This window comes from Chiloscyllium plagiosum, chromosome 36, assembly GCF_004010195.1.
Source record: "Chiloscyllium plagiosum isolate BGI_BamShark_2017 chromosome 36, ASM401019v2, whole genome shotgun sequence".
NCBI classification, from domain to species: domain Eukaryota; kingdom Metazoa; phylum Chordata; class Chondrichthyes; order Orectolobiformes; family Hemiscylliidae; genus Chiloscyllium; species Chiloscyllium plagiosum.
Genome location: NC_057745.1, coordinates 19,980,663 through 20,008,538, shown reverse-complemented (window position 1 = coordinate 20,008,538; position 27,876 = coordinate 19,980,663). Strand labels below are relative to the sequence as shown.

The 27,876-nt window shown below is 40.8% G+C and overlaps 1 protein-coding gene across 4 annotated transcripts in view; it reads right to left on the bottom strand.

Moving 5' to 3' along the window:
- Window positions 1-27,876, bottom strand: part of nedd4a (NEDD4 E3 ubiquitin protein ligase a) — a 149,975-nt gene that overhangs the window by 38,172 nt on the left and 83,927 nt on the right. For all 4 annotated transcript variants that reach the window (XM_043677486.1, XM_043677487.1, XM_043677484.1 and 1 more), the window contains 2 exons: window positions 2,466-2,516; window positions 660-721 (listed from right to left, as the gene is read on the bottom strand). In XM_043677486.1, the coding sequence (XP_043533421.1) occupies window positions 660-721; window positions 2,466-2,516 (113 nt within the window). The remainder of the gene's footprint in view (window positions 1-659; window positions 722-2,465; window positions 2,517-27,876) is intronic.

Below are 27,876 nucleotides of genomic sequence, written 5' to 3'. Positions count from 1 at the left end.
TCTTTATCTAACTTCCTGATTTTAAATAATTAGATAATTCACTTTTTTTTTGCAAAGATAGGGCTTTGAGTCAAGATCAGGATTAGATCCTGTCTGTGTCTCAATGGATATGTTGCAATGCATTCTTCCGGTAAACTGTGGACAGGGATCATTTTCTCCCTTGCACGGATGGACAGTTATTTATTGGTTAAGCATCAAGTTGACAGACTATGGACCTGTTATACTGCATCTGTGGTAGCAATAGCGAGTGAATTTTTGCCACTGAATATGTTTTATTTAGGATTAACCTCAGGTAAACCAGTATTTCTTTAGATCAGCTTTCAGTTCGTTTAATGACACTGCCAGCAATACATCCGAAATACGAGCATGCTGAAAAATATACCAGCACCAACAGCAACAGCAACTTTTCAACGTCTTTATTAACCTTACTGCATGATTACTAATTCTGTATGACAGCTTGAACTGTGACAACTGAATCTTAGGCCAGCAGTGTCATCAGGTACAGTGCTATTGTGTTCACATTTTTTCCAGCAACTCGAACAAATCCAAATTAAGGTATCAAAGGTCGATCAACATTCATGCAATACTGATTATTTCCTGGAGAGAAGTTGGGCTGTGGTCTGCTGTTTATCAATGTTGAGCTGATTATTTTCAGTTACCTTCTCGGATGAAGGATGAAATCCTTGAATGTATATGGTCTCTCCTGGTTTGGATTTTCAGTCTGCAATTAAAAGGATACATATTAATTCTGATATATTTGCTTATATTTCAATTACATGTTTTACTCCAGTTCTTTTATCTTCTTTCCATCCACACACTAGTTTGGACATATTTTGTTTTGACCATTTATACAACTTTCTCCAAGCAAATCTGTCAAAGTGCACTGCAATGGACCAATTGAATGTAATTAAACCAAATGAAGCAGCCAATGGGCTGTATCTAATTGCAAGGTGCAGTAACTTAGACTTAGTGAAGACTAACAGGGCAAGGCACAGTCTAACTATATGGGAATCCTCAGGCACCTGCAATGTGTATACTTCCTGCTATTTTGGGAAAGCGGCCAACATAACGGCACTCTCTAACAGCACCAGGACATTGCTTGGCTGGTGGTGAGAAGGGCTCTGTCTGTGAGATCCTTTACACATGTCCGGACTCTGAGCCACCACATGCTGCCCGCAAAACGGCTGTAGAGGGGACGAAACTGTCACACACCTCCTTCTGGAATGTGCCTATGCAAACTAAGTCTGGAGAGAGATGCAGTAGTTTGTGTTGAGGCTCAACCTGAGCAGCTCTGTGACGCAGGACTCTGTACTCTATGATCTGTTTCCTGGGACGCACATCAAGACAAACATTGACCAACAATTTGGTGAAAGATGCTCTTGGTCTGCCCAAAACATGTTGGTTTTCCAGTTGAAAGAGTTGACCCTGACTGAGTGTTGCAGACTGGTACATTCCAAGGTCCAGGGTAACGTGCTGAGGAACGCACTAAAGCTTGGGGCAGCTGCTGCCAAGGCGCAGTGGGGGAGGATCTCTGTGTAAGGTCTTTCTACCAAAGCATAACGGGGTCACATTCAGTAATTGGCCCTTCCCGATGCCTCAGGTAAATGCCAAGAGTTTAATTGTAAATATAGAGAAAGCTGAACCCCAATGTTTGTTTTCTTCTCTAAGTAAAGACAGTATAGATCAGAACAATTTCATTAATTGTGTATCTACATAAAGATCTCGATGAATAAAGTAAATTTTGGCAATAAAAATGTGCAGCCAACATAATCAAAGACCCATCCCACTCAGTTATACTCTCCTCCATACTCATCTGACGGACAGAAGATGCAAAAGTTTGAAAAAACACAGTCATTCAGCACAGAAACAGATCCTTCAGTCCAACCAGTCTATGCTAACTATAATCCCAAACAGAACTAGTCCCATATCCCTCCAAACATTTTTTATTTATGTACTCATCCAAATGCCTTTTAAATGTTGTGGCTGTTGCCGCATCCACCACTTGCCCGTGGAAGTTCTGGGCTCTGACCTCAATCAGAGGTTTTCTCCCCATTCAGCAGAAAACCATCTTAAGCAATTGAGATACAACTTGAGTTTGACTGGATATGGAGTGTAAATGAAAAACCCACATGTGCTTGAGCTGCCTCCCCTGCCTCTGCTGGGATCCAGGAGGTTAAAAACTGGGCAGTCTCCAGAAAAATTTGGGAAGGGAGAAATAACAGGAGAAATGGGAGTGTGAAATGAAAACAATAGGGGGGGTGAGAAGAAAGGAGGGAAATAAAGGTCACTGCAAGAAAATGTGAAAACCTCGATATACTTCAAAATGTATCAATGGGATTTAATGACAAAATCTGTAAATTTATAGATTCACATCATACTTCCAAATGAAATTAGGATCCTTGGAATGAAAAATATTCTCAAATTACAATATTTCACCACATCTGTCTGCTAGAATTAAAACTCACCGGGATATGTTGAAGGGGAATATCCACCAAGCCCAGAAAATCATCCCTGGTCTATGAAAACAAAATCAAAAGAAAACGGGAGAAGGAAAAAAGAGAAATTAATCATTTGTTTTAAAATTATGAAAACTACTGTAACTTTCTACACTTGATTGCTTTTACTGTGTTATGGACTAGGCCAGACCACAAACACATTATACAAGTCACTTCTAAAACATGATCACTTTGGCCTGAAGTCTCATCTGTTTACATATCAGCAAAAAGGTTCTGAATACCGTAATCTCCGTACCAAACCAGTCTAATCAGAACAGGGAGTGGTTTACAACCCCTCTGAATAAAACCAAGGACACAGTCTCCTTGAGAAAAAGGAACAGCTTTTAGTAAAAAGGGACCAGCTTTGTGACAACGCCCCCCCCCTAAAAGAAAATCCATCCATATCAAAAGATGGCTTCCTTTTTAAAACACTTCAAAAACAAACTGATTAGTAGTCTAAAACACAGATATACACTATACTATTAACATGTAAACATACACAACCACATGTGAATTCAGGCCGTGGCACACCCAGCACCGAATGCCTCTGTATCTCATTCAAGCCTCGATAACGCATCGACAATCACATTTTCACGACCTGCCACATGTACAATTATAAAATTGAATGACTGCAACAATGAGCTCCATCTAAACACTCTGGCACTTTTGTCCTTAAATATTTCCACAAATGTCAATGGGTTATGATCAGTGTGTTTGATTGTCTCAGATGCATTGCTAGTAATATAAACACTAAAATGTTGTAATGCTAAGACCAAGTTTAAAGTCTCTTTCTCCATCACTGTTGTTGGTGAACATGTAAATTCCTGAAAAAATACCCGATGCAGGAGAACCACACTGACACCCACATCACTGGCATCGATAGCCACCTCGAAAGGCTTCGTGTAATCAGATGTGGCTAATACTGGGGCAGTGGTTGACACAATTTTTAGGTAACCTTTTGACAGTCTGCTGTCCACAAACTTCTTGCCCTTTTTTTTTAGACAATTCGGTGAGTGGAGCAGCCACACTTCTAAAGTTTGGTAGAAACTTTCGATGAAATTTACTCAACCCCAGGAACTGTAGTAATGTTTTTTTTTGTCGATTGTGGGGGAAATTCCTCAATTACTTTCATTTGTGCATCCTGTGGGGCCATTTGTCCATGTCCAATAACAAGGCCCAGGAAGATGACTTGGGCTTTGGCAAATTCGCTTTTAACTAGGTTTACCACCAAGCCTGCCTTCCGAAGTCAATCGAACAACCCCTTCTCCTCTTGCTTTCCTTCTTTCTCATGATACACTCTGAGATTTCTTCCTGTCTGGAGTCCTTATCACGTCCTTCACCTCACTCAATTTCCTCTCAATTTGATAAGGTCCACTAACCTTGCTTTTAAAGGCTCACCTGCTACTGGAAGTAACACCAATACCTTGTCCCCAATTACAAAATTGCAAATTTGTGATTTCTTATCCGCTTCCTGTTTCATTGTGTACTGTGATACTTTTAAATGCTGTCTAGCCAACTCTCCAGCTATATTTAATCGTTCTCCAAAATTTGACACATAATCCAAATGGGTGGTCTTTAAATTCTGACTTATTAATTTCTCCTTAATCATTTTTAACAGTCCTCTTACTTAATGCCCAAAAATTAATTCACATGGGTTGAATTTGGTCAATTCATTCAGTGCATCTCTGATTGCAAAAAGTACAAATGGAATTCCCTTATCCCAATCATCTGGATAATCCTGACCATAAGCTCTCAACATGGTCTTTAATGTTTGATGCCATCTCTCTAGCGCTTCCTGTAGTTCTGGATGGTCCTCAGTAGATCTGAATTGCTTTATTCCCAAGTTATCCATAACCTCCTTGAATAGTTTAGATGTGAAGTTTGATCCTTGATCTGACTGGATCTCTATTGGTAGTACGTATCTAGTGAAATATTTAAGTAATTCTTCTACAACTCTTTTAGCTGTGATGTTGCATAATGGGATTGCTTCTGGAAATCTAGTCAACACTTCCATTATTGTTAATAAATACTTATTTCTACTTTTTGTTTGAGGTTGGGGACCTACGCAATCAATCGAGACTCTTGTGAAAGGTTGCACAAATGCTGGAATAGGTATTAAAAGGTGCAGGTTTTATTACTGCCTGTGGTTTTCCGATTAGCTGACATGTGTCATATCTGGCAAAATTCAACTACATCCTTGTGTAGTCCAGGCCAGTAAAAATGTCTTTGTATCTTAGCCTGTGTTTTCCTCACCCCTAAATGACCTCCAAGTGGTAGCTCATGTGCCACTTGCAGCACTTCCTTTCTATACTCTACTGGCAAAACAATTTGATGAACCTCTGCCCATTTCTCATTTGCTTGAATGTGTGATGGTCTCCATTTCCTCATTAAAACATCATTTGTTAAGTAATAACACATAGGAATGCATTCACACTCCTTCTCTATAAATGCCTTTTGATATAACTGTTTTAAGCTCTCATCTTTCTGTTGTAACTCAATAAGTATAGCAGAGCTAAAGATACTTGCATGTTTACCTAGTTGCTCCTGCTCTGTCCCACTTATCTGATCAAAAAGGTTTCTGATAAAGCTATCAGCCTTTTGATCTCTCCTGCTTCAGCTTGTGCCTCTGTGAACTTGTGACCACACAATCAGGGAAAGTTCCTGAATAAAGATCCTTCATTTCTTAAGTTGTCTGCGTTGTCACTGGCTTTTCAACTAGAGTCGGCAGCATGCTTACCAATAAATCAGCTATATCATTATCAGCTATAGCAAAGACAAATTGTATTCAGAGAGCTGAGAGTTTATCCAATACTCCTACCACAAATTCTCCACTCTTCTCTGGACTTTCTAGTCGCACTTTATATAATTGAGCGCTTTTTGTCTCACCATGAATTCCTATTACCAGTACCTTCTCTGGCAATAGTCCCTCAGAAATACATACCTCCTCATCTTTCAGCATCACAGACTAAGAGGATCCTGTGTCGCTTAATATTGTAATCTCTTTACCTGCTACTCCTGGCCTCGTGAATAAACTTTACCCTTGTATATATATTTTTTTTAAAGCAGATCTGGCACTTCCTTGTTAATTAACCTCTGATCATCTTGTACACTCTGAGACAGTTGTCTAACCTCCCTTGTGCTTTTTGTAACTAGTCCAACAAAACTCACAGGCTTGTCCGGTTTTCTTAGATCTGACTTTCTCCTAAGCCCACCAACACCGATTTATGTGGCCCATTTTATTACAATTAAAACACTGCAGCTTTTTAAACTTCTTTGTCCCCTTCAATGGTTTATTTTTTATCCCGTAGTTAGTTATCTTAATTTCTTCACCGAGATCTATCTTTCCCTTTCCATGTGAGGATTTCTCTTTGCCCTAATTTCTACCCCTCATGGACTGAAATTGATTCTGGAAGCCAAACCATGTTTTATGGACCAACTCATCGTCATCAGCCACTACTCTTGCTTTTTAACTCTCTGCTCTTCCACATGAGTTTGCACTACTTCAGGCGGTGAATTTTTGAATTCCTCCCAAATAATTACCTCTCTAAGGGCATCATAGGTTTGCTCGATTTTTAAGCTCTTATCCATCTATCGGAATTACTCTGTTTGAGCCTTTTAAACTCAATGTAGGTTTGACCTGGGTCTCTCCTTGGATTCCTGAAACATTGTGTATAGGCTTCTGGTACAAGCTCATATGCACTTAAAATGGCTTTTTTAACCTCCTCATACTCCCTAGATATCTCCTCTGATTGGGATGTGAATACCTCACTAGCCCTACCTACAAGTTTCATTTGGATCAACAAAACCCATATTGCCACTGGCCACTGTATTTGTTTAGCTACCTGTTCAAATGAGATGAAAAAGGCTTCCACATCCTTCTCATCAAATTTAGGCAATGCTTGAACAGACTTAAACAGTTTCTCACCAGGCTTCTGACTACCAGGGGCTTGCTCCTCCTCACTCTCCTCCTCACTAAGGTTACCTTCAGCCTTTTAAGCTGACTTTCCTTTTTCAGTGTCAGTTTTTGAAGTTCAAAAGCTCTCTCTTCTGCTTTTAATTGTAACTCAAACAGTTTCATTTCTGCTGCCTTTCCTTAGCTCTTGCCTCTAACTCAAGCTGCTTCATTTGTAATTGAATTCTTGCCATCTCTATAGATTCTGAACGTTTCTCCAGCAAGTTTAAATGCTGAGCTACTGCTGTAAGTATCTCTCTTTTCCTCACAGAAGCAGGCAGTTCCAATTCCAGCTTCTCTGCTAATTCCTGCAGCTTGGTCTTATTCACCTTTTGCACAACTTCCAAAGTCACCACATCCACTTCCAGAAAACTCTTGGCGACTGAAAGAGCCATTACCATCCGACTGAAAGAGTCATTACTATCCCAAGCTTTGTCTACCCAACCAAACCAACACCCGAAATAAAAAGACACTTGCACCTACTACTCGCTGTTTAAAATCCCGCAAGAGCTCCCAATCTGTTATGGATTAGGCCAGACCACTCAAAAACATTATACAGGTGACTTCTAAAACATGACCACTTTGGCCAGAAGTCTCATCTGATTACACATAAACAAAAAGGCCTCTCAATACCCTTTAATCTGTGGACCAAACCAATCTGATCGGAACCGGGAGCGGTTTAAGACCCCTCTGAAAGAAAACCAAGGACACAGTCTCCTTGAGAAAAGGAACAGTTTTTAGAAAAAAGGGACCAACTTTGTGATAACTGTATGTCATAAACACTGATCCCATGAAACTCAAATACTGTGAACACTTAGTCTACACTGAAATATACACGGAAGTGAATTGTGTGTGATAAACATTTTAGAGCAAACAACTCAAAGATTAAAAATTACATAACAGCAGCATTATTCCATCCAAGATGCTGAACTCTTTGAGCTTTATCAGAAAGTATCTTAACTCTGAAATGAAAACATCACCTCATGAGGAAACCTAACCTTACTGGGCAGGATACCCTGGGATCAGAAAGAATTCAAATCTTTCACCCAAGCACGTAATCTCAGAATAAGGCATTGTCCTTTTAAAACACCGAGATAAGAAGAAAATTCTTCTCCCAGAAGATAGTGAATTTGTGGATTACCTAACCACAGAAGGCTATTGAGATGGTGTCTTTAAGGATACGTGAGGTTCAGGGGGTGGTGGTGGTTTACTTCAGTTGACTGGATGGTTGGTTTTTGAAGCAGTGCAATAGCAAGTGTGGGCTCAATCCCTGCACCGGCTGAGGTAACCATGAAGGACTCTTCTTCTCAACTTCCTCTCTCGCCCAAGGCATGGCGGTCCTCAGGTTACATAACCACCAGTTATCTCTCTCTAATAAGAGCGCACCCATATGGTCTGGTAAGAATATGGTGACTTGATACTTGAGGCTGACTTAGATAGATTTTTAAACAGTAAGGGGAATCAAAGGTTACACGGAAAGGGCAAGGAAGTATGTTTGAGGACTACTTGCTCAGCCATGATCTCTCCGATTGGTGGAGCTGACTCAATGGGCTGAATGGTCTGTTTTTGTACCTATGTCTTATGGTTGTAAACTTCAGTCAATAAAGTTAATTGATGGTACAGTAAAATCGTAAGGTTGTAAAAGCAGCTCAACCCATTGCAGTTTCCTGATGGGCAGGATGGGTAAAGATTTTCCCCTTTGGACATGCACAACCATAATCTCAGTTTCCGCCCTTCAGCATAACAAGTACAATTATCTAACAAGGTTTAGAATTTCAATTGAAAAGTATCATCAGTTCGATAAAAACACAAATATTCTTTTATTCACATATGAAGTAATGTGAAGAGAGTCAGTCAATCAGAAAATATATTCCAACATATTAATGTTTGCTCACTTGCTCAAATATCTAAAAGAAAATTGTCAGTGGCTTTGATACTTTGGTCGTCAATGTAGCAAGATGGACATTGTCAATTTTATAATTGCCTCAAGTGACAGCATTTGCTGCAAAATGAGTAGCAACGTTAAAATTAAAATCAAATTTGTGCAACAGGATAACAAGACAGAAGTCACAGTGGAGGTATATTCTAGACTTGACGTTTTGAAATTGGTCATTTTAAAATAAACATTAAAAGAAATTGACTTCCTTTTAATGTGAATTACTGAAAGTTTAACAAATCGATCCTGCTTTTCATGCCTGGTCAACATTACAATAAACCAATAACAAAAACACATTATTTCATCAACCTTTGCCTTTTAGCCTAAAGGAGTGTGTTTTTAGTGCTGCACACAGTTGATCCATTTCATTAAGTTCAATAAGAAATAAAATTGCAAAGCCTGCACATAACCTCCAGTTGGTAGTCAGTCCATGAGGCTACCTACATAATAAATAATTAATGCAAAAACAGTCCACATTACTAAATCACTATGATGTTTCACAGTCAGAGAACTAAATCAGAGATCAATTTATAGCAAATGTTAACAATTTATTAAGTGGATAGAAATGTTGCTTCTTATCGCACACAACAAACCAGAAATTGAGCAAAGTTGGCTTGGTGATGAAATCATGAATCAAAGTGAAATGGCTTCAATCAAGACATTGTCCATTGCAGCAACCCACCACAAGATGGCACCATGTGCAGGAGATGTTGAATTACTGGAATAGCAGAACATTTGCAGTTGACACAATCCTCCCACTTCCTCCAGGCGAAAGGGGTAACAATGGGCACCCGCATGGGCCCCAGCTATGCCTGCCTCTTTGTTGGCTATGTAGAACAGTCCATCTTCCGTAGTTACACCGACACCACTCCCCACCTCTTCCTTCGCTATACAAATGACTGCATCGGTGCCACCTCGTGCTCCCGTGAAGAGGTTGAGCAGTTCAACAACTTCAACACATTCCATCCCGACCTTAAATTCACCTGGACCATCTCTGACACTTCCCTCCTCTTCCTGGACCTCTCCATCTCCATCAATGATAACCGACTCAACACTAACATTTTTTACAAACCCACTAACTCCCACAGCTACCTGGATTACATCTCTTCCCACCCTACCTCCTGCAAAAATGTGAGCCAATATTCCCAATCCCTCCACCTCCACCATATCTGCTTCCAGGAGGACCAGTTCAACCACAGAACACACCAGATGGCCTCCTTCTTTAAAGACTGTAATTTCCCTTCCCACGTGGTTGAAGATGTCCTCCAATTCATCTCATCCACATCCTGCACCTCCGCCCTCAAACCCCACCCCTCCAACTGCAACAAGGACAGAACCCCCCCGCCCCTCACCTTCCAACCCCGCCAACCCCTGCATAAACTGCATCTGCCGACATTTGCGCCACTTACAAATGGACCCCATGACCAGGGGATAAATTTCCTTCCCCACCCCTATCTGCAAAGACCCTCCCCTCCATGACTACCTGGTCAGGTACACGCGCCCCCCCGCCCCACAAAACAACCCACCCTCCCGGCTCCTTCCCCGGTCACTGCAGAAATTGCAAAACCTGATCCCACATCTCCTCCCTCACCACAATCCAAGGCCCCAAAGGAGCCTTCCACATCCAAAGTTTTACCTGCACATCCACAAATATCATTTATCATATCCGTTGCTCCCGATGCGGTTTCCTTTATATTGGGGAGACTGGATGCCTTCTCGCAGAGCGCATCAGGGAACATCTCTGGGACACCCGCACTAATCAACCGCACCGCCCCATGGCCAAACATTTCAACTCCCCCTCCCACTCTGCAGAGGACACGCAGGTCCTGGGCTTCCTCCACCCACCACTCGACACCTGGAGGAAGAACACCTCATCTTCCGCCTCGGGATGCTTCAACTCCAGGGCATGTGGACTTCACCAGTTTTCTCATTTCCCCTCCCCCCGCCTTACCCCAGTTCCAACCTGCCAGCTCAGCACCACCCTCATGACCTGTCCTACCTGCCAATCTTCCTTCCCACCTATCCACTCCACCCTCCTCTCTGACCTATCACCTTCATTCCCACCTCCATCCACCTATTGCACACTTCGCTACCTTCTCCCCAGCCCCACCTCTCTCCACTCCGGAGGCTCCTTGCCGCATTCCTGATGAAGGGCTTTTGCTCAAAACGTCGATTTTCCTGCTGCTCGCATGCTGCCTGACCTGCTGTGCTTTTCTAGCACCACTCTGATCTCCAGCAGCTGCAGTCCTCATTTCGACACGGCAGTGTCGAAAAGTGTGGTGCCAGGAAAGCACAGCCAGTAGGGCAACATCCGAGGAGCAGGAAAGTCGGACGTTTTGGGTGTAAGCCCTTCATCTGAAATGCGGCTTGTGGGACTCTGATCTTCAGATCCGCAGTCCTCATTTTCTCCAAGTTGACACATGGCAGTAGAAATCAGATCATTTGATCCAATGCCATCAGAAACCATTGCTGAAGGACATGCACTTAGTTGAAAAAAAAGAGAAACGAAGAGTATAAAAGTATTTGCCTGTAAACGTATGCTTCCCTGTTACAGCAGCAGCCGCAGGAACTGCAGTGTGTTCATTTGTTTTCTTATTTGCAAGGGCATGTTAACCAGAGTGTCTCTAAGGGAACTGTCACTTATTCCATTATATTAGTAATGGATCACATTAGTCAGATCATATTAGTAACCAAATTAATTGAGAACAACAGAGGGACAAGGATTTACTGGCTGGGATGAAATACAGTATGTACCAGCTACAATTTGTGTGCTCTCCATGCTCTTGCTAGGTGCATGATAAATCCTTGCTCCCAGCCTGTGGTTTTAATCATTCCTGTGTTCCACTCTTGCCTATTGTTCCAGACTCTGAATTTGTGGCTTCACAAAAGTTTCATTTCTTCACATAATCAACAGATTCGAAGTCATTCTGACATCAAGCCACTCTTGGGTGATGTGGATGAAAACTGTGCTCCCTGTTTCAGGAGCCTCGTGATGCTTACACATTGTAATGCTGAACTTAAAAATACATCCATGGATCTGACCACAGTAACTTTTCCCACCAACAGGGGATGCCAGTGCACTGTGTGTACATTAAATCATAACCGCAGCACCTATTGACTATACAAAAAACACTACTGCCATGCTTCCAAATCTTGGTTAAATAACACTGGAGCAAATTATTGATGCAATTTAATGAGGTAAAAGCTTGTAGCTTACACATAAAGGTTAAGACCCCAAATTCTGGGATGCTAAAGTAAATTGATGCATCCACTTTGATTTAAACATAAACTTGGTGACTGGTGCTTAGAAAGCAGCTTTAATCCACTTTCACAAAAACTTGCATTTATGCAGCACCTTGCATATCCAAAGACATTTCTACAGTAGCATTACAAAACAAAGTTTGACCCTGAAGTCACATGTGGGAGTGTTGCAATTAGTGTAACGATCAAACGTTTGATCAAAGTAGTAGGTTTTGAGCATCTTAAAAAGGATGAAAAAGTAGTTAGCAAGAACGAGATTTCTGTGTCAGGAGGAGATTCCAGTGTTCAGGGTTTGGGCAACTGAAAATATAGCCATAAAGGGTGCAGTGACTAAACTCAAGATACTTGAGAGGTCAGAGTTGGAGAAATACAGGAATGGGTATTGGGTCTGGGCAAGATTACAGGCATACAGAGGAGCGCAGCCACAAAAGGAAATGAAAACAAGGATGAGAATTTTAAAATTGACTCACAGCTTCATCTGACATTAAGTATAGGTCAGTAACCACAGCAGTGATGGCCCAACAGGATACTGAATGAGTTAAGACACAGGAGGCAAAGGTTTGCACAAACTCATGTTTATGGAGTATAGATGCATTTGCATAGTCAATTCTAGAGCTAACAGAGACTGTTACATACAGTAAATGCAAATTTGCAGAGTCAAGTGATCACCTCCTTATTTGTTGAGTGGAAAGTGATTAGTTTGTCACTTATCTGTAAAAGAGGCAGTCCTCAGGAAAGTGCCGTCCTCGGGGAGGCGTCATATTGTTTGTGCCTCTCCATAAGTGCGTGAGGGATTTCTGTTGAGTCTCCAGTGATGGAAGCTGATGGCACAGGAGCCCTGCTTTGCCCTGAACCGGTTTACTAAATAAGTGAGCGTCTCTCTTATTTCTTGAATTGACTGTTCAAATGGAGATAGACTGCATAAACATTAGGTTGTGCAAAACTTTACCTCTTGTGTCTCACATTGGCAATTCAAACCCTGGCATTCAACAGATGGGGTCCATAACAAGTTGGTGACTTGTGGAGTTTTCCATTCCTTTCATCAAAGGACATCTACCGATAGATCATGCTCATGAAGTCTGTTGCCCACCCGAAAGGGAAGTGGCTGGGGTTGGGGGGTGGTCAAGTATGTGAACTGAACATCACTGAATGATTGAGATGCAGCTTGTGGGTTTCCGCCAGTGTGGGTAATTGATGTTTGCATGGGCAGGAAGCCTAGAGAAGGAAATCAAGCAGAGAGTTTCAGCTATGATGCACATTTTACCATTTAATTCAGTATCAACAAGATAAGTGTGAGATGATCCATGTCAGATAGGTGCACTGTACTCTGTCATTGAGTATGATGGGCCAAGCGTTGAGGTCCAGTGTTGAAGTAGCAGCGTCTCACATAGTTTAGTTAATGCATTGTTTCTTGTTTTGACCTTTGCTGCTTTTTGAGTGAAATGTTAATGAAAGGAGGAAATCCAATCTAGAATCACTCAGTGGCAGATCACACTGTAGTTTCTGACCATCCATACAGATACACAATTAGTTTTTAAGCAATTGGATTGTGATGACATGCACAAAGACAAGAATTCCAGCAGCAGATGAATTGAGGCAGAGGCAGAATCAGGAACATTATTAAGTTGGAAATGACAATTGTGAATGATGATATGGAAACATGGTCAGAAGGTCATCCAAGGATTACGTAGGACACTGAGGTTCAGCCTCGGGGAGCAGATGAGGTCAGTGGTTTGCAATCACAGACTATGGTTTCTGTCTTCCTAATACTTCTGTGGAAGAGATTTCTGCTTATTCATCAGATAAGCAACCTAACAACTTGGACACAGTGACAGGGTCCAGACAAGTGATCATGAGCTTGTTTTGAGTGCCACAATACACATGGAAACTGAAGTCGGACTTTTAATGATGTCCCGGGAGCTGTATGTAGATGAGAACCAGGAAGGGGTAAGGCAGGAATAGATTCCACAGGGAACACCATAGATAATGGCATAGAAGTAGGGAGGAAGTCTAATAGCAGATTACTCTGGTTACTAATGCATAGAAAAGAATGAACTAGGACTTTCCAACTGAAAACTTATGTCTTATCCCATATTTGTACACTCCAAAGTTTTTCAAAGTCAATTCAACAAAAGACCAGTCTGTGTTGAAGTATTTCAAAGTACAAACATGCACTCTGAATACAAAACAATACTTTTAATCTGTTGGGAAAAGGATATAGTTTTACAATCGTTATTACCCTTGACAAGCACTGAGTCATGCCAGGATTTTAATACCATGCAAGAAACTCTTTGTGAATGGCACACTGAGGCATCAGCATTAAATTAAAAAATGCAGTGCAGCATTCACACACACAACTTCTTACATGTTATTATAATCCTGGCACGATGCAACAAAGCCAAGTCTCAAAAATAAGCAAACAATTTGGCTCTTGTTTGCCAATTTAAACATCTTAAAAACTTAGCAGAACAACATGGACCTGTCTTGTTATATTTTATTTATTCCAAATTGTGTGTGGAGTTCCCACCATTATCAAGCCTGGCACACACCCTACGTAAACTTGCAATGTTAGTTAACATGGCCACTATCCCATACCTACAGCCCAGTTTCAACAGAACCTCATTGTATCCTACCATGCACCTGCCAATCTCCAGAACTTGGCAATGCTGACAAATTCAGGAGAGTGAACAAAGCATCCAAAAAGCTGACAAGAATCAACAAAAAATACAACACTGAAAAGTGCTGAAGGAAGATCTATGACCATCACCATTGTTTCAAAATGACAGAAACATGCTACCTTTACTCCACACTGGATTACAATATTACCTTTTAGCATTTCACATTCCAAAATAACAAATTCAACATGTTTCAATGGGAGTACAATGGGATGAACATGTTCAAATATAGTCTTCTATTTGGACAGGAGGAAACACTAAAGAGCAGCACACAGAGTTCAATCTTTGAAGAAACTACCACTGTTTTCCCCAAACTATCTCGTTCACTATCGGCCTTTAGGGAAAGAAATTTGTCACCCTTCCTGGGTCTGGCCTACATGTGACTCCAGACACACTGCAAACTAATTGACTGCTAATTGCCCTCTAACTTGGCCGAGGCAAGCCATTCAGTTCAACGGCAACAAATCCTGACTGTGCCAGCAATGCCCACAATTTGTGAAAGAACTGAAGAAAATTTGTGGGTCTGCACTTGGTATTCTTGACCCTTTGAATTTCCGAGGAGTAAGTGAGGACAGCAGATGCTGGAGATCAGAGCTGAAAATGTGTTGCTGGAAAAGCGCAGCAGGTCAGGCATTCCTGAAGGGCTCATGTCCGAAACGTCAATTCTCCTGCTCCTTGGATGCTGCCTGACCTGCTGCGCTTTTCCAGCAACACATTTTCACCTTTGAATTTCCTGTCTTCACACTGAGCAAAGTGCCATTCATTGCATCAAAAGTCATCCAAAAATCACTTTGAAAGATCCCGATGTCATCGAACAATAATGTATGCTTGTTTGAGAAGGGAAGATTCAAATAAGATGAGGATCATGTGTTACATATAGTGCAGGTTCTATGTTTTGTTTAAAGAGAGTAAATTAAGACTAGTAAATGGCTTTCAAAATCATGGTTATCAAGCCTGGAAATGATATTGAGTTTGGTGAAACAACATTGTCTTCAGATGCCATATGTGGAGTCCAAAACCAAATCAGCTTTCTGCTTCCATTAATGCCAAGTCAATCAGTTGACATCTTTTTATAATTAGAGAACAAGTTATTTTATAGAGATGTGTTGGTACAGTTATACACTGCAGGCCCTAATAGTTGCACTTTGAATGGTGGGCTCTAAGTTGCAATTACAATGAGAGAAAATGCTGAAAAGATCCCAACCACTTCATGTAACAGGAGTAAATGACCTCATGATGTATTCTCAGGGATATGAAGTTATGTTGTTGAGAGACTTCACCTCTGCTTGAAACCACTGCAAAGCCTCATTTTAAAAAAAGGCAAAATAAATGTTGTTACCCTGAACTTCACTGAAGTGTCATCCCCTTCAGTCACCATTTCCATGTGGTTACCAAACTGTGATTGATTTCCAAGCTGTGTAGTTGCCAAAAGTCAACAAATTCAGCCAGAACATTCAGGTTGTGGAGTGTACTTTCTACATCATGGGAGCGCCAACACAACATTATTTTTTAGAGAACCCTAAACAGGTTTGCTTGACCCATTAAATCTTGCTGCTCTGCACCAAGTGCCTTGACTGTGGCTGGAATGAATCGGTTCCAAGTGCAAACATTTTCCGTTCTGTGTATTTGAACACTTTCTGCCTGGTGAATTAGCAGGGCTCATAGCCAACAGCGGACTCCCCAGGCCCCAAGTGTACACCATGAACAAGCTCCAGAAAACTGCGTGTCCATTCAGTAAAGTCGAGGTCAGCAATTATGTACAACTCCTGGTATTGTCTTAAACAAGGGTGTGCTGGGGGCTTGTGATCTCTGGATGAACTTGGTGGTACTAATTACAAAAATGCATGCTGTTCTTCTCTCTCTCCCCCCACAACCTCGCCTCCTCCCCTGAATCTTTATTCAACTCAATGGGAACACTGCAAGAGGTGTGGCCCACTGGACTATCTGAACAGTTAGAGACACAGACAGATTCCAATGAAAACTATATTTTACTTCCAATTGCTACAATTCATTCTTCACTGATGAAATTACAATTCTAATGGACTGGTTTCAATAACAAAACAGAAAAATTCCAACTGCTCAGCTCCAAAAGCAGAAATAGCTATAATATTTTGAAAACACATTCTCTTCATTTAAATCAAGATAGCCACGTCCTCTCTATAGTTTCATCTCAGGATAAAGGGTGTATTGTCTTTGAGAGCGCGCTTGGCATATTCAGTATCAAATATTGGAAATCATTCTACTTTCAGAAATGTTGTTGTTGCAGAAATTATATGTACAGATCTTGCCTTTGCACTTTGTATGGCATGATCTGCCTGTATAGCAGGCAAAACAACACTTTTCACTATACCTCTGTGCATGTGACATCAATCAAATCAAATCAAATCTCGCTTACCGAATAAATAGATTTGCATCTCTCAATTTCAAAGCATCCTGGAATCAATACCTTGATGCAGGAAACACAGCAACCATTTCCCCCATAGACAGTGATGTAATAGTAACTTGATCATCTATTTTTAATGATGTTGGTCGAAGGACAGAACTTCCTTACCCTACCTAGAAAAAGCAGCGTGAAATCTTCTGCATCAACTTGAGGGGATAAATGGGTTCTTGGTTTAACATCTCAGTTTAAAAGCAGCCCTTCAGACAGTGCAGCAGTCCCTCAGTACTGCACTGATTGGTCAACTTTGCTTTTGTGCTGAGGTCCCTGAAGTGCGACTTGAACCTACTACAATAAAGTTTGCTCAATACATTAAAAGGAGGAAGCAACTAAAAAGTGCAATTCATTTGCAAGGCAATATCAAGCCTGATAGAAACAGATGTGAGCAAATGGAAGGAGAGGTGAGTAGAATACTACTGCAAACCAAATCTGTCAGACTGTATAGCACTCAGATATCAAAGAGGGAGCTAATAAAATGGGCTGCTCATTTTCGATGAGTTCAAGCTTCCAAAGTGTCACTGCAGCTGTATTCATCCAAGCAAATGGAGATTTTCTCCCACACAACTGACTTGTGACATTTGGTGGACAGCCCTTTAGAGACTCAGCAGATGAATTATCTACTACAGAATTCCAGTTCAGAAGTGGAGAATCAGTTGATTATAACTTTTGTTTTTAATTTTTGATCAGAAGGGCTGATTACTGAAGACGGGCACATTCACTGGGTAAGAATAAAACCATGGTTACATGACCATGCCAAATTATCTGTATTATAATTTCAAACAATTAGCTGTACAGCTTTAAGGACTTAACTTATAATATTTATATAGCACCTTTAACTATGGAAAACACTGCAACACATCCCCAAGAAGCGCAATCAAAGTTTGACACCTGGCCAAATTGATATTAGGATAAACACACAGTTAGGTTTTTAAAAAGGCAACTTAAAAAAATGGGAGTGGCGTGGGGAGGCGGAAAGAGTGGGGAGAGTGTATGGTACAGCCTAAGTATCTATCAATGAGTGAATTGACATGAGCCCAGGATTTTGAACTACTCAAATTCCACATTATCCTCAACTATGTGCCAAAATAAAGACCAGACACACGAATTAAAAAGCCACTTTAAGGTGAAGTTTTATTTTCCCTGTGGAGTCGTTGCTCGGTGTGTGGGCAGCATTTATTTTTATTCTGCAGGGGAGGTTTTAGTGGGATAAGAGTTTGCCAGACCAAGCATCTAACAAGAATTTAACAATAAGATTCACATAAAAAATTACTTACAGTAATCTTATAATCCAAATGAAACAAAACAAAAGATGATGTGCTGGTTAGGTGTCACTTGACTAAAAATTATGCTACTGTTGACTACAAAATCCCAGTGAACAATCTTGTCCAACTAATCACTCTTCGAAAGTCAAACTGCAAAACAGAGGGGTCTGGGGGAACAGTCATTATTTCAGTGATCCATCAAGTAATCTGAAGCACATTCAGTCATTCTCCCCTCTACTACACACTGCTACTACACATCTGAAACAAAAACAGAAATACCTGGAAAAACTCAGCAGGTCTGGCAGCATCTGTGGAGAGAAAACCAGAATTAATGCTTCAAATCCAGTGACTCTCCGTCAGACCGGAAGGTTCTGAAGAAGGATCACTGGGCTCGAAATGTTAACTCTGCTTTCTCTTTACAGATTCTGCCAGATCTGCTGAGTTTCTCCAACAACTGTTTTGTTTCACTGTGCTTTATAAATTGAACAAGCTAAAAGTACAAACATGCTATTTTTGCAAAGTTTGCTGACATCGAAAAGCTGCAAACTACCGACAGGTACAATAAAAACTACATACTGGTTATGGTTCTCTTCCAAGTCTCAGTTTGTGTCTATGATTCACAGAATTCTAAAGAAAAATTAACCCTTTCAGAGAACTCTGGGCTCAATTTGTGAAACTCAAAAGGAAAAATGTCTATTATTTCAGAAACTACTTTGTAGTACAGTATATCTCCAGCAAAATTAATATGCGAGTAAATTATAGAAATACAGAAATATTCTCTTAAGAACACCTCATCGCCCAATTTGAATACCTGTTTCCTACAGGGACATTGGTAGGGAATGAGAAACTACCTGAGCCCCGATGCGATGAGTCTTGTTCTAGATCCCAGACCACCAGCCACCCAAGAACAGCAAAGAGCCAGAGCCTTCTAAGTTTGTGCAGTCTCATGAGACAGCATTACATTCACTCTCTAAATTTCCATAAGAACTTAAGATAAAGACTATTTTGTTCACAAACTCTAACAAACTGCAAAGATATGTTGTGCATTGCGCCTTTCCATCACGATATTATTAGTCCAATTTTCAAAACATGCATTGGGTGGACTGTGAACAAGTTCCAGTTTTAACACTATTACCCAATTTGTCTCAAATAAAAATCTATTTAGACACTAAGTCTCCTTATAGCTTACACAGGCTGCACTCAGGTTTATGTGGGTTTTATGAAAAGAACCTTCATACTGTAAGGCGCTTAAAAAAACTTGCGATTACTGCAATCAGTCATATTCCCAGAAACATGCACAAGCAATGATCCAGCTCAAGTTGCAGGCTGGTATTTCTATCATGACAGCAGCACAATATTATTGAACTGGCCAGCAATCTACTCCAACACTCTGAAAAATTCAGCATTTAATCAATTTAACAGGCCTCCAATCCACAAAACCTTTCACAGTATTTTACCATATGAAAAACATTTTTGTACTCCAATACTAAGATTAGAGTTTGCTTGGCGGAATGGGGAAGGAGTGGGGGTAGGGGTTGAGGGGGAAGATGGACAGAAAAGGGGGTTTAGAAACAAAACAAACAAAAAAAAGAGAGTAAATTGGAAAGCCAGATTGGGCTCAGGGAACAAGGTATCGAAATACAACTCTACAAACACAAATGTTAAAGCCTCAAAACAATTGGCTTTACCTTTCAATGATCTTCTAAATTAATTATTACTCTTAAACTAAAACCTGGATTGTTTAGGAGGCTGACTTAAGGTTTTCAGAGAAGTCAGAGTTTGGAAATCATCTGTGTTTTCACTAGATTTTCTGTTTTTTTCCATCACCACACGTCCACCTTCAGCCAGGAGCATGTACAGTCACAGGCAGCCATCTGCATTACTATTATTAGCACGCAGGAGATAACAGGCAATGTCAGCATTCCTTCATCCCCTCCTCAAAATGAGCAAATAGTACATATGGGAAGATATATTGTTGACAGGTTTGAGGAACAGGCATCCCTGGAACTCTAGTCTGCATCCATGGGCTGTTGAGTTCACACTAGTAATTAAACTACTGGACTGTGTGGTTGCTCTCAATGTTAACGTTAATCAAGCAAGTTGCTGATATAAAACACTATTGCAAAATAATTCAGTTTTTTTCTCCTGATCTTGTTTGACTTCTGTCTATGTATTTATTACTCTGTCTGGATTTCATATTTTAACAAAATGTTAGCACACATTCACAAAAAGTGCAAGAGTTAATCGCAAAAAGTACTGTAGGTAGAATCAAAGACAGAATCGGTCTCTGCTAATCTGGACCAATGAAGACATTTTAGAAATCAGAATAGTCAAGTATATTTTATTGACTGAATTCTTTTACGTAGTTAGTAAGCAAAAACAAAGGATGCTACTGAAAGTTATCATGCAGAACACAAATATTTATTCATTTAGACCAAACATTAAAGCACCTGCCAACAAAATCAAAGTGCTGGGAAGAACTCAGCAGGGTTGGCAGCATCTATGGAGAGAAAGCAGAACTAGTTCTTAAGTAGGGTCACTGGACACAAAACATTAACTCTGCTTTCTCTGCACAGACACTGCCAGACTTGTTGCGTTTCTTCAGCAATTTCTATTTTTGTTTCAGACTTCCAGTACCCAGAGTTCTTTGTTTTATTTTTTGTGCTAAGAGACAGCCTGCAAACATTCAGAAAACATAGTGATCATTGTATTTCTAAAACTGTATTACAGAAGCCACACTGAAAATGCATTTGCAGAAATAAGTGTAATTTTAAAGGCGGAGCAGGTCAATTATATCACTGTACTCATGGAGCAGTTCATCCTGGGACAGAACTGGATCTACGCAGCAACCTGTTCTTGCACTTGTAAAGGTTTGACAAGCTTTGACAGACCATTCTAGCTACAATCACTTGGATCCACAAAAGTATGAATCTGAAATCGTATTAAATTTCAAAGTCACCACTTGGAGGATCCTAGCAAAATAGAAAACAAACTTCCTTCTGTTCAATGCAACAATGGTCCACGTTATGGTTTCAGCATCCGTTTGCAGAAATGACATGAGTACATTTGACAGAGAAGTTCACTCATTTGCTTCTTGGCTCATCAACGTCTTATGAGAAAGGCATTTTCTTGAAATGTCAAAAATTGCCTTGGGCAATGGCTGAAGCTGATAGAGTAGTTGAACCAATCCAATAATACAATAAAACGTACAACAGCCTTATCCATTACAGGATACTTGCTCTGTATTAGACCCTTTCGTTTGGAGCAATGGCACATTTTGAAAATGAAAATCACGGGAAATCTCAAGGTAGAATCATAGATTCCCTATAGTGTGGAAACAGACCTTTTGGCCCAACAAGTCCACACCGACCCTCTGAAGAGTAACCCACCTAAACCCATTTCCCTCCCCTATTACTCTACATTTACCCCTAACGCACTTAACCTACACATCCCTGAGCACTGTGGGCAAATTAGTATGGCCAATTCACCTAACCTGCACATCTTTGGATTGTGGGAGGAAACAGGAGCACCCAGCAGAAACCCACACAGACACTGGGAGAATGTGCAAACTCCACACAGACAGTAGCCCAATGTTGGAAGTAAACCTGGGTCCCTGGCACTGTGAGGCTGCAATGGAAACCACCCAGCTATCATGCCGCCCACAAGATTTTCACCGTGGGTTTTTATTGCACTACATTATCTGCTAAGTGACACTGGCACTTTTATATTGATGTCGACAAGCAAGAGGCTGGAAGAACACAGCACTCCAGGCAGCATCCAGACAGCATCAGGAGGTGGAGAAGTCAAAGTTTCAGGAATAAACCTTCTTCAGGACTAGGGGTGGGTGTAGGGGGAGCTGCAGATAAAGTGGGAGGCAGGGGCAGGGTAGTGAAGTGGGGATAGGTGAAGACAGGTAGAGGGTATGACCTGGTTGGTCAATGGGAGGAATGAATCTGGTTGGTGGAAGGGAGGAGAGGAGGTAGGAAGGCATCAACATGACCATCTTTGGCGTCCTCCATTTCCAAAACAAGCCACACCTCCTACTGGAGGAACAACACCTTATCTTCCCTCTGGGCAGCCTACAGCCTGGAGGACTCAACACAGTTCTCCAATTTCAAATAGCCTTCCTCTTCATCCCCCAACTCCCAGCCCCTCCCCTCCCCTCCCTTCAACCAACCAGATTCATTCCTCCCATTGACCAACCAGATCATACCCTCTGCCTGTCTTCCCTTATCCCCACTTCACCACCCTGTCCCCGCCACCCCTTTTATCTGCTGTTTCCCTCCACACCCATCTGCAGTCCTGAAGTAGGGTTATACCTGAAACATCAACTTTTCCACCTCCTGATGTTGCCTCCTGCCTACATACTTTGGATTCCAGCATCTGCAGTTTTTTTTTTGTCTCTAACCAACTTTTATATTGATGAACACCTAGCCACTAGTAAAAGTGAGAAGTTCTAGTTGTGCGTTGTCCTATCCTTAATTGACATTTCAAGATTTACTGCCATGATACCAGACACAAGAAGTAGTACGAACAGATCGTTCCGGTATAATGCACGTGTCGTCAACACTAATTGGCTGTAAGCTGATTTGGAGATGCTGGTGTTGGACTGGGGTGTACAAAGTTAAAAATCACACAACACCAGGTTATAGTTCAACAGGTTTAAATGGAAGCACTAGCTTTCGGAGCGCCGCTCCTTCAACCACCTGGTGGACTATAATCTGGTGTTGTGTGATTTTTAACTTGGTTGTAACATGATTGACAAATTGTGGGCACTGTTTGGATAATGCAAATTTTCTACTGAACGGTTACAGGGACTTGCTATGGCCATCTTCTACATCACGCGATTTCCTATAGTGGTTTTCCATAAGCGTGATTTTTTTCTAATATGTTGCAGAGGCACAAACTGTCGTGTTATATCAAAATGCCCTGAACCACGAAAAATTGAACAAGTCAGCATGACATAGGGCAGCACAGTGGCTCAGTGGTTAGCACTGCTGCTTCACAGAGGCCTGGGTTCAATTCCAGTCTTGGATAGAGTTTGCAGATTTTCCCTGTGACTGTGTGGGTTTCCTCTGGATTTTATGGTTTCCTCCCACAGTCCAAAGATGTGCCGGTTATGAATTGGCCACACTAAACATTATCCTGTAGTGTCCAGGCATGTGCAAGATAGGTGAATTAGCCATGAGCAATGTGGGCATTACAGGGACAGATAGGAGGTGGCTTGGTTTGGATGGGATGCTCATCGGAGGGTTAGTACAGTCCTGATGGCCAAATAGCCTCTTTCAGCATCATAGGAATTCTATGAATCTAAGCCAAATCTCTGTTGTCTAAAAGTAAGACTGAGGAGTTATCTGATAGAGGTGTCTAAGATTATGAAAATGTTGATATCGTTGATAGGAGATGTTTCTATTTGCTGGCAAGACCTGTGTAAGGGATCACAAAGGTAAGATGCTTATGAATAAATCAGAGAAAAATCTTTATCAGACACCACTGAATGTAGAACTGGTATTTTCAGAAGAAGGTAGCTAATTGTGGTACTTAAGATGATTGTCAAATAGTATGAGGTGCTGATTGTGGCACTTTTGCTGGTAAGTGGCTCACATCAAGGGTTGCTTGAGGTAGGTTGCTGCTACCAATCTGCTTCTGCTTGTACTTTGTCTCGGGTCTGTCAAAAGGTCAGGGATAGAGGATATATTGCTGTACAGTAATTAAAGTGTTGCTGTTTCAAATTAACAAAATGGTCTATTACATGACAGCAATAAGACAACTACATGACAAGTAAGGCATAATTACTAGAACTCTCAGAAGCTATACAGAATACATCTGCTCCACATGAAAAGTAGTGTACAACTTCAAGCCTCCACTCACTGACATCAACAGAACAGAATGGTGTTCCAAAAAGTCATGTTAGACTCGAAACATTAACTTTTACCACAAATGTTGCCAGTCCTGCTGAGTTTCTCCAGCACTTTGTTTTTATTATTTGTGAACATTAACTTTTTCAGAACTACGACCTTATACAAACAGGAAACAGGAGGAAGAAATATATGTTGATATGTCAGATTAAAAACGGGGGTGGGGAGAGAGGTAGGGTGAAATGGCACACAGTGATGTGGACTTGTTGGGTTGAATGGGTATTTTGCATAGTTTGCAATTGGATGTAACAGAATGGAAATTATTATCCATCCAACAATACTGTATGCAAACCCAAGTCTTGACAACAAATATATTAAATCAACTGCTATAAACCAGCCCTTGAAGTAAAAGAAAATACAAAATTGTGAATTTTGTTGCAATTCCTGGCTATGTGGATGATGGTGCTATTTAATTATTCAAGCTGACTTGGTTGAAGTTGTGTAAGAACCATACTGAAGCAGTTTAAAAAAGCTCCAGCCGCAGCTCTCCCCAGAATTAAAACCATCATTTCATACAGGACCAAACAAGTTGATCTAAAATGTACCAGAATGCCTCTGAGAGCTTATGTGGAACAGCAGTAGCATCCAATCTGCTAAGCGAAGAGGCCTGGGTTTTCAAGTCCCAACAGCTCTAGAGGTGTGTCGTAACACTTCTGACCAGGTTGATTTAAAATATCTAAGAGGAATGTAGTCCTGTAAATGACTGACCTGTGAAATAGTACTTACTGCTCCTCACTCCCACCTCAATACATTAGCACCGAGACATTGCATAGAGCTTCAGCATTTACAAAGTTCCTATTATCAAATGTTGTCAAGTTAAATTAGCTCACAAATCTCTGCCTGCTTGAAACAGTTGGCTCATCCTTACCCTCAAATGTACTTTGACTGGATGCCTTGGAGGTCTTAACTGGTGTACTGATAAGATGTAATTATATATTCCGTTTCAAATAATAACTAATCTGGGGGACCTTGTTCAGTGTGCTGTTTCCTGAAACAGCTCAATAGTTTAGATTTAGAAATTCGATGCACCAGAGCGTAGGTAAAACTTTTTTGCTGTTATTTCTGTTTATCAGCTCTTAATCTTTATTTTCATCTGGTATGTACATGAAAATATTTAAAACTGCACTGGTGCAGTTTTGGGTGTTAGTTCATAGTGTCCCCTTCCTTACAACGTTTCTTATTCCATTGAACTGTATTTTATTTCATGATCAGGTGCTTAATTTTCTACTTAAGATCTTGTGATGACTGCAGAGGAAACGGGTCACTTTATATTCTAAAAACTCTTCAAGTATCTAATCTTATCTGCTTCATAAAGAAAGATGTTGCATTTTTACAGTGCACTTCACAATCTAAGGACATTCTGTGGAGGTGCCACTGTTTGACTGGGGTCGACAAGGTCGCAGTCACATGACACCAGGTTATAGTCTCACAGGTTTGTTTGAAATTACAAGCTTTTGGAGTGCCACTACTTCATCACTTCACCTGATGAAGGAGCAGTGCTCTGAAAGTTTGTGATTTCAAATAAACCTGTTGGACTATGACCTGGTGTCGCGTGACTTCTGACCTTATCCACAATGTTTCAGAGCCAGAATTAAATATTCTTGAACTTGTAATGTGGTGAACGTAAACAATCTCAGATGACAACAGATTCATTACTCTGCAGAATCAGAGGCACCACGTTCGCTTCAAGTCGATCAGAGAATTGTCCTTTTAAAAAAAAAGTGATGAGCATACTTTATAAAGCTCCTTTATTCTCTGGTGCGCTGACATTTATTTTGATCCATTCATAGCTGTGTCAAGATCTGTGTTTTATTTCTGGACTTGGATTTGTCCGAAAGCCTAAAAGTCTTTCGCCTGATTGATGGCTATCAGGTTTGTACTTAAACACTGGAAATTATTAAACAGCAATTTCTATTCTCACTATTTACTTATGTAGCTATTTTAAAAAAGTTATTGTTTCTCTTTACAACAAACAGCATTTGTTTCTCTTTCACATACAATAGTTATCGTCCATAAAAAAACTTTAGAGGTGAAACAAAAATCAAGCTGTAGTGAAAGTTCTCTTTTAACGAGAGCACCCCTTACTCTGTAGGCCAAACTGAAGCCAACTTATAACCAGAGTGCTGTACTCAGTGTACTTGTTTTCAAATGGCTGAGGCTGCCTGGAATGCCTTAAGCAACTCCAATTTGGCAGGATGCCTTCATACTACAGACAACCCTTCCTGAATACTGGGAAGCTCACACAACTAGAAAATGCTGCAACCCAGAGGATTTCACAGATGCCATTTAAGTGGACTCAAGATGTAAGGGGCATGGAAGCTTCACTATGTGAAGGGCACAATGGTTTTATACATGCAGCATGCATAATGAAGATAGGATTATAATCAAATTCTTCAAACTTGGCAGTGTGCAATACACATGGTAATTTGAGCACAGCTCAATTTTAGTTTTAGTGTAAAGTAGCTGTAAAGAGAGGCGACAAGGCACATCCAGAATCATCGTATGTGCCAATAGGCAGCATTTCAGGGCCTTGGTCAGCACCTGCTGAAACAAATTACTGCAGAAAGGACAAGCCTTCCCCCATTTCAGTTCTTCCCTGTTTGTTGGCTAATGCATTAGAACAATTCCCTCTTGCCTGTCAGTGCCATGCCCAGCGCTAATGGACTTATAATGTGAGATGGACTCCTTTAACTCTGACTTATTTATTTCATCCCTGTGTCAGACAACCACTTTGATTTAAATAGTGCCTGCTAGGCAGAAAAATGCCCTAAGGCACTTAACAGTTTCTCAAATCCTGTCAGCAAATAAATGCAGCTCCGAATAACCTAACCCCTTTGCACAAATTGCATCCTGAAACCATGCATTCCACAAAATACTTTTAATTTAATTGTGTTTGGTCTTGGGAAGTTTAAAAGGAAAATCTAAAAGTAATTGCCAATTCAAACAGTGATGTACATTCTTGAATTAATGGAATATGATTTTGAGTGAAAGAATTTCGGAAATTTTAGTCACTCTTTACTGCCCAGAATTACAACTTCTAGAAAATAAAGCACACAAAAGTGCCTTGCAAGCCGCCTTCGAATTAATCCCAAGAACAATATCACAGTATTATATAATGGAGTAATGTAAGGAAAGAGATACATGTTGCAATTGTAGCAAAATCTGGATGCAAGTTGGCTCCAGTAATTAATCATAAAATGGGCAAACTGAGCAGATGTAAACTGGGAAATACAGAATAAATACAATGATTTCATTCTCAATGGAATCTTTTTTTAATCTGGAACATAGCAATTAAAAATGTTGCTGCTGTTTCATTTAAAAAACTGATGAACATGTTAGCATTTCAATGTGCAAGGTGGGCTAAGATTTGTTTAAATTGCTGTGTGGTTCTGTATGAGAGACACAGAATTACCCAGGCACGCTGTCACTGGGTTCATTCTGATGCAGACCCTGATTGTCCAACAATTGATTTTAATGAGCAGAATATTATGAGCACATAATGCAGAACTCACTGATAGCTGGAAGAGGATGTTGAGAATTATAGAATCTAGCTGCTTCCAGTAACAATTTGCTCTTTTTAATAGTCAAAACTTTCCATTTTGCCCAGAGAAACATTTAGCCTCGGTGTTTATCATTGGTGACTTGCTCTCTAAACTTATTACTGTTGTGATTGGAAGCCACAAGGGTTTTTCCAACAATAATAGCCAAGTAAAAGAGACCTGGTGAAAGTATAAAAAACTCAGCAAGATGGAGTCATAGAGTCATGGAAATGTACAGCATGGAAACAGACCCTCCCCTATCAGCTTGCCGTAGAGACCACTCCCTCCGCGACTCCCTTGTCAGATCCACACCCCCCACCGACCCAACCTCCACTCCCGGCACCTTCCCTTGCAACCGCAGGAGGTGCAACACTTGCGCCCACACCCCCCCCCTCACT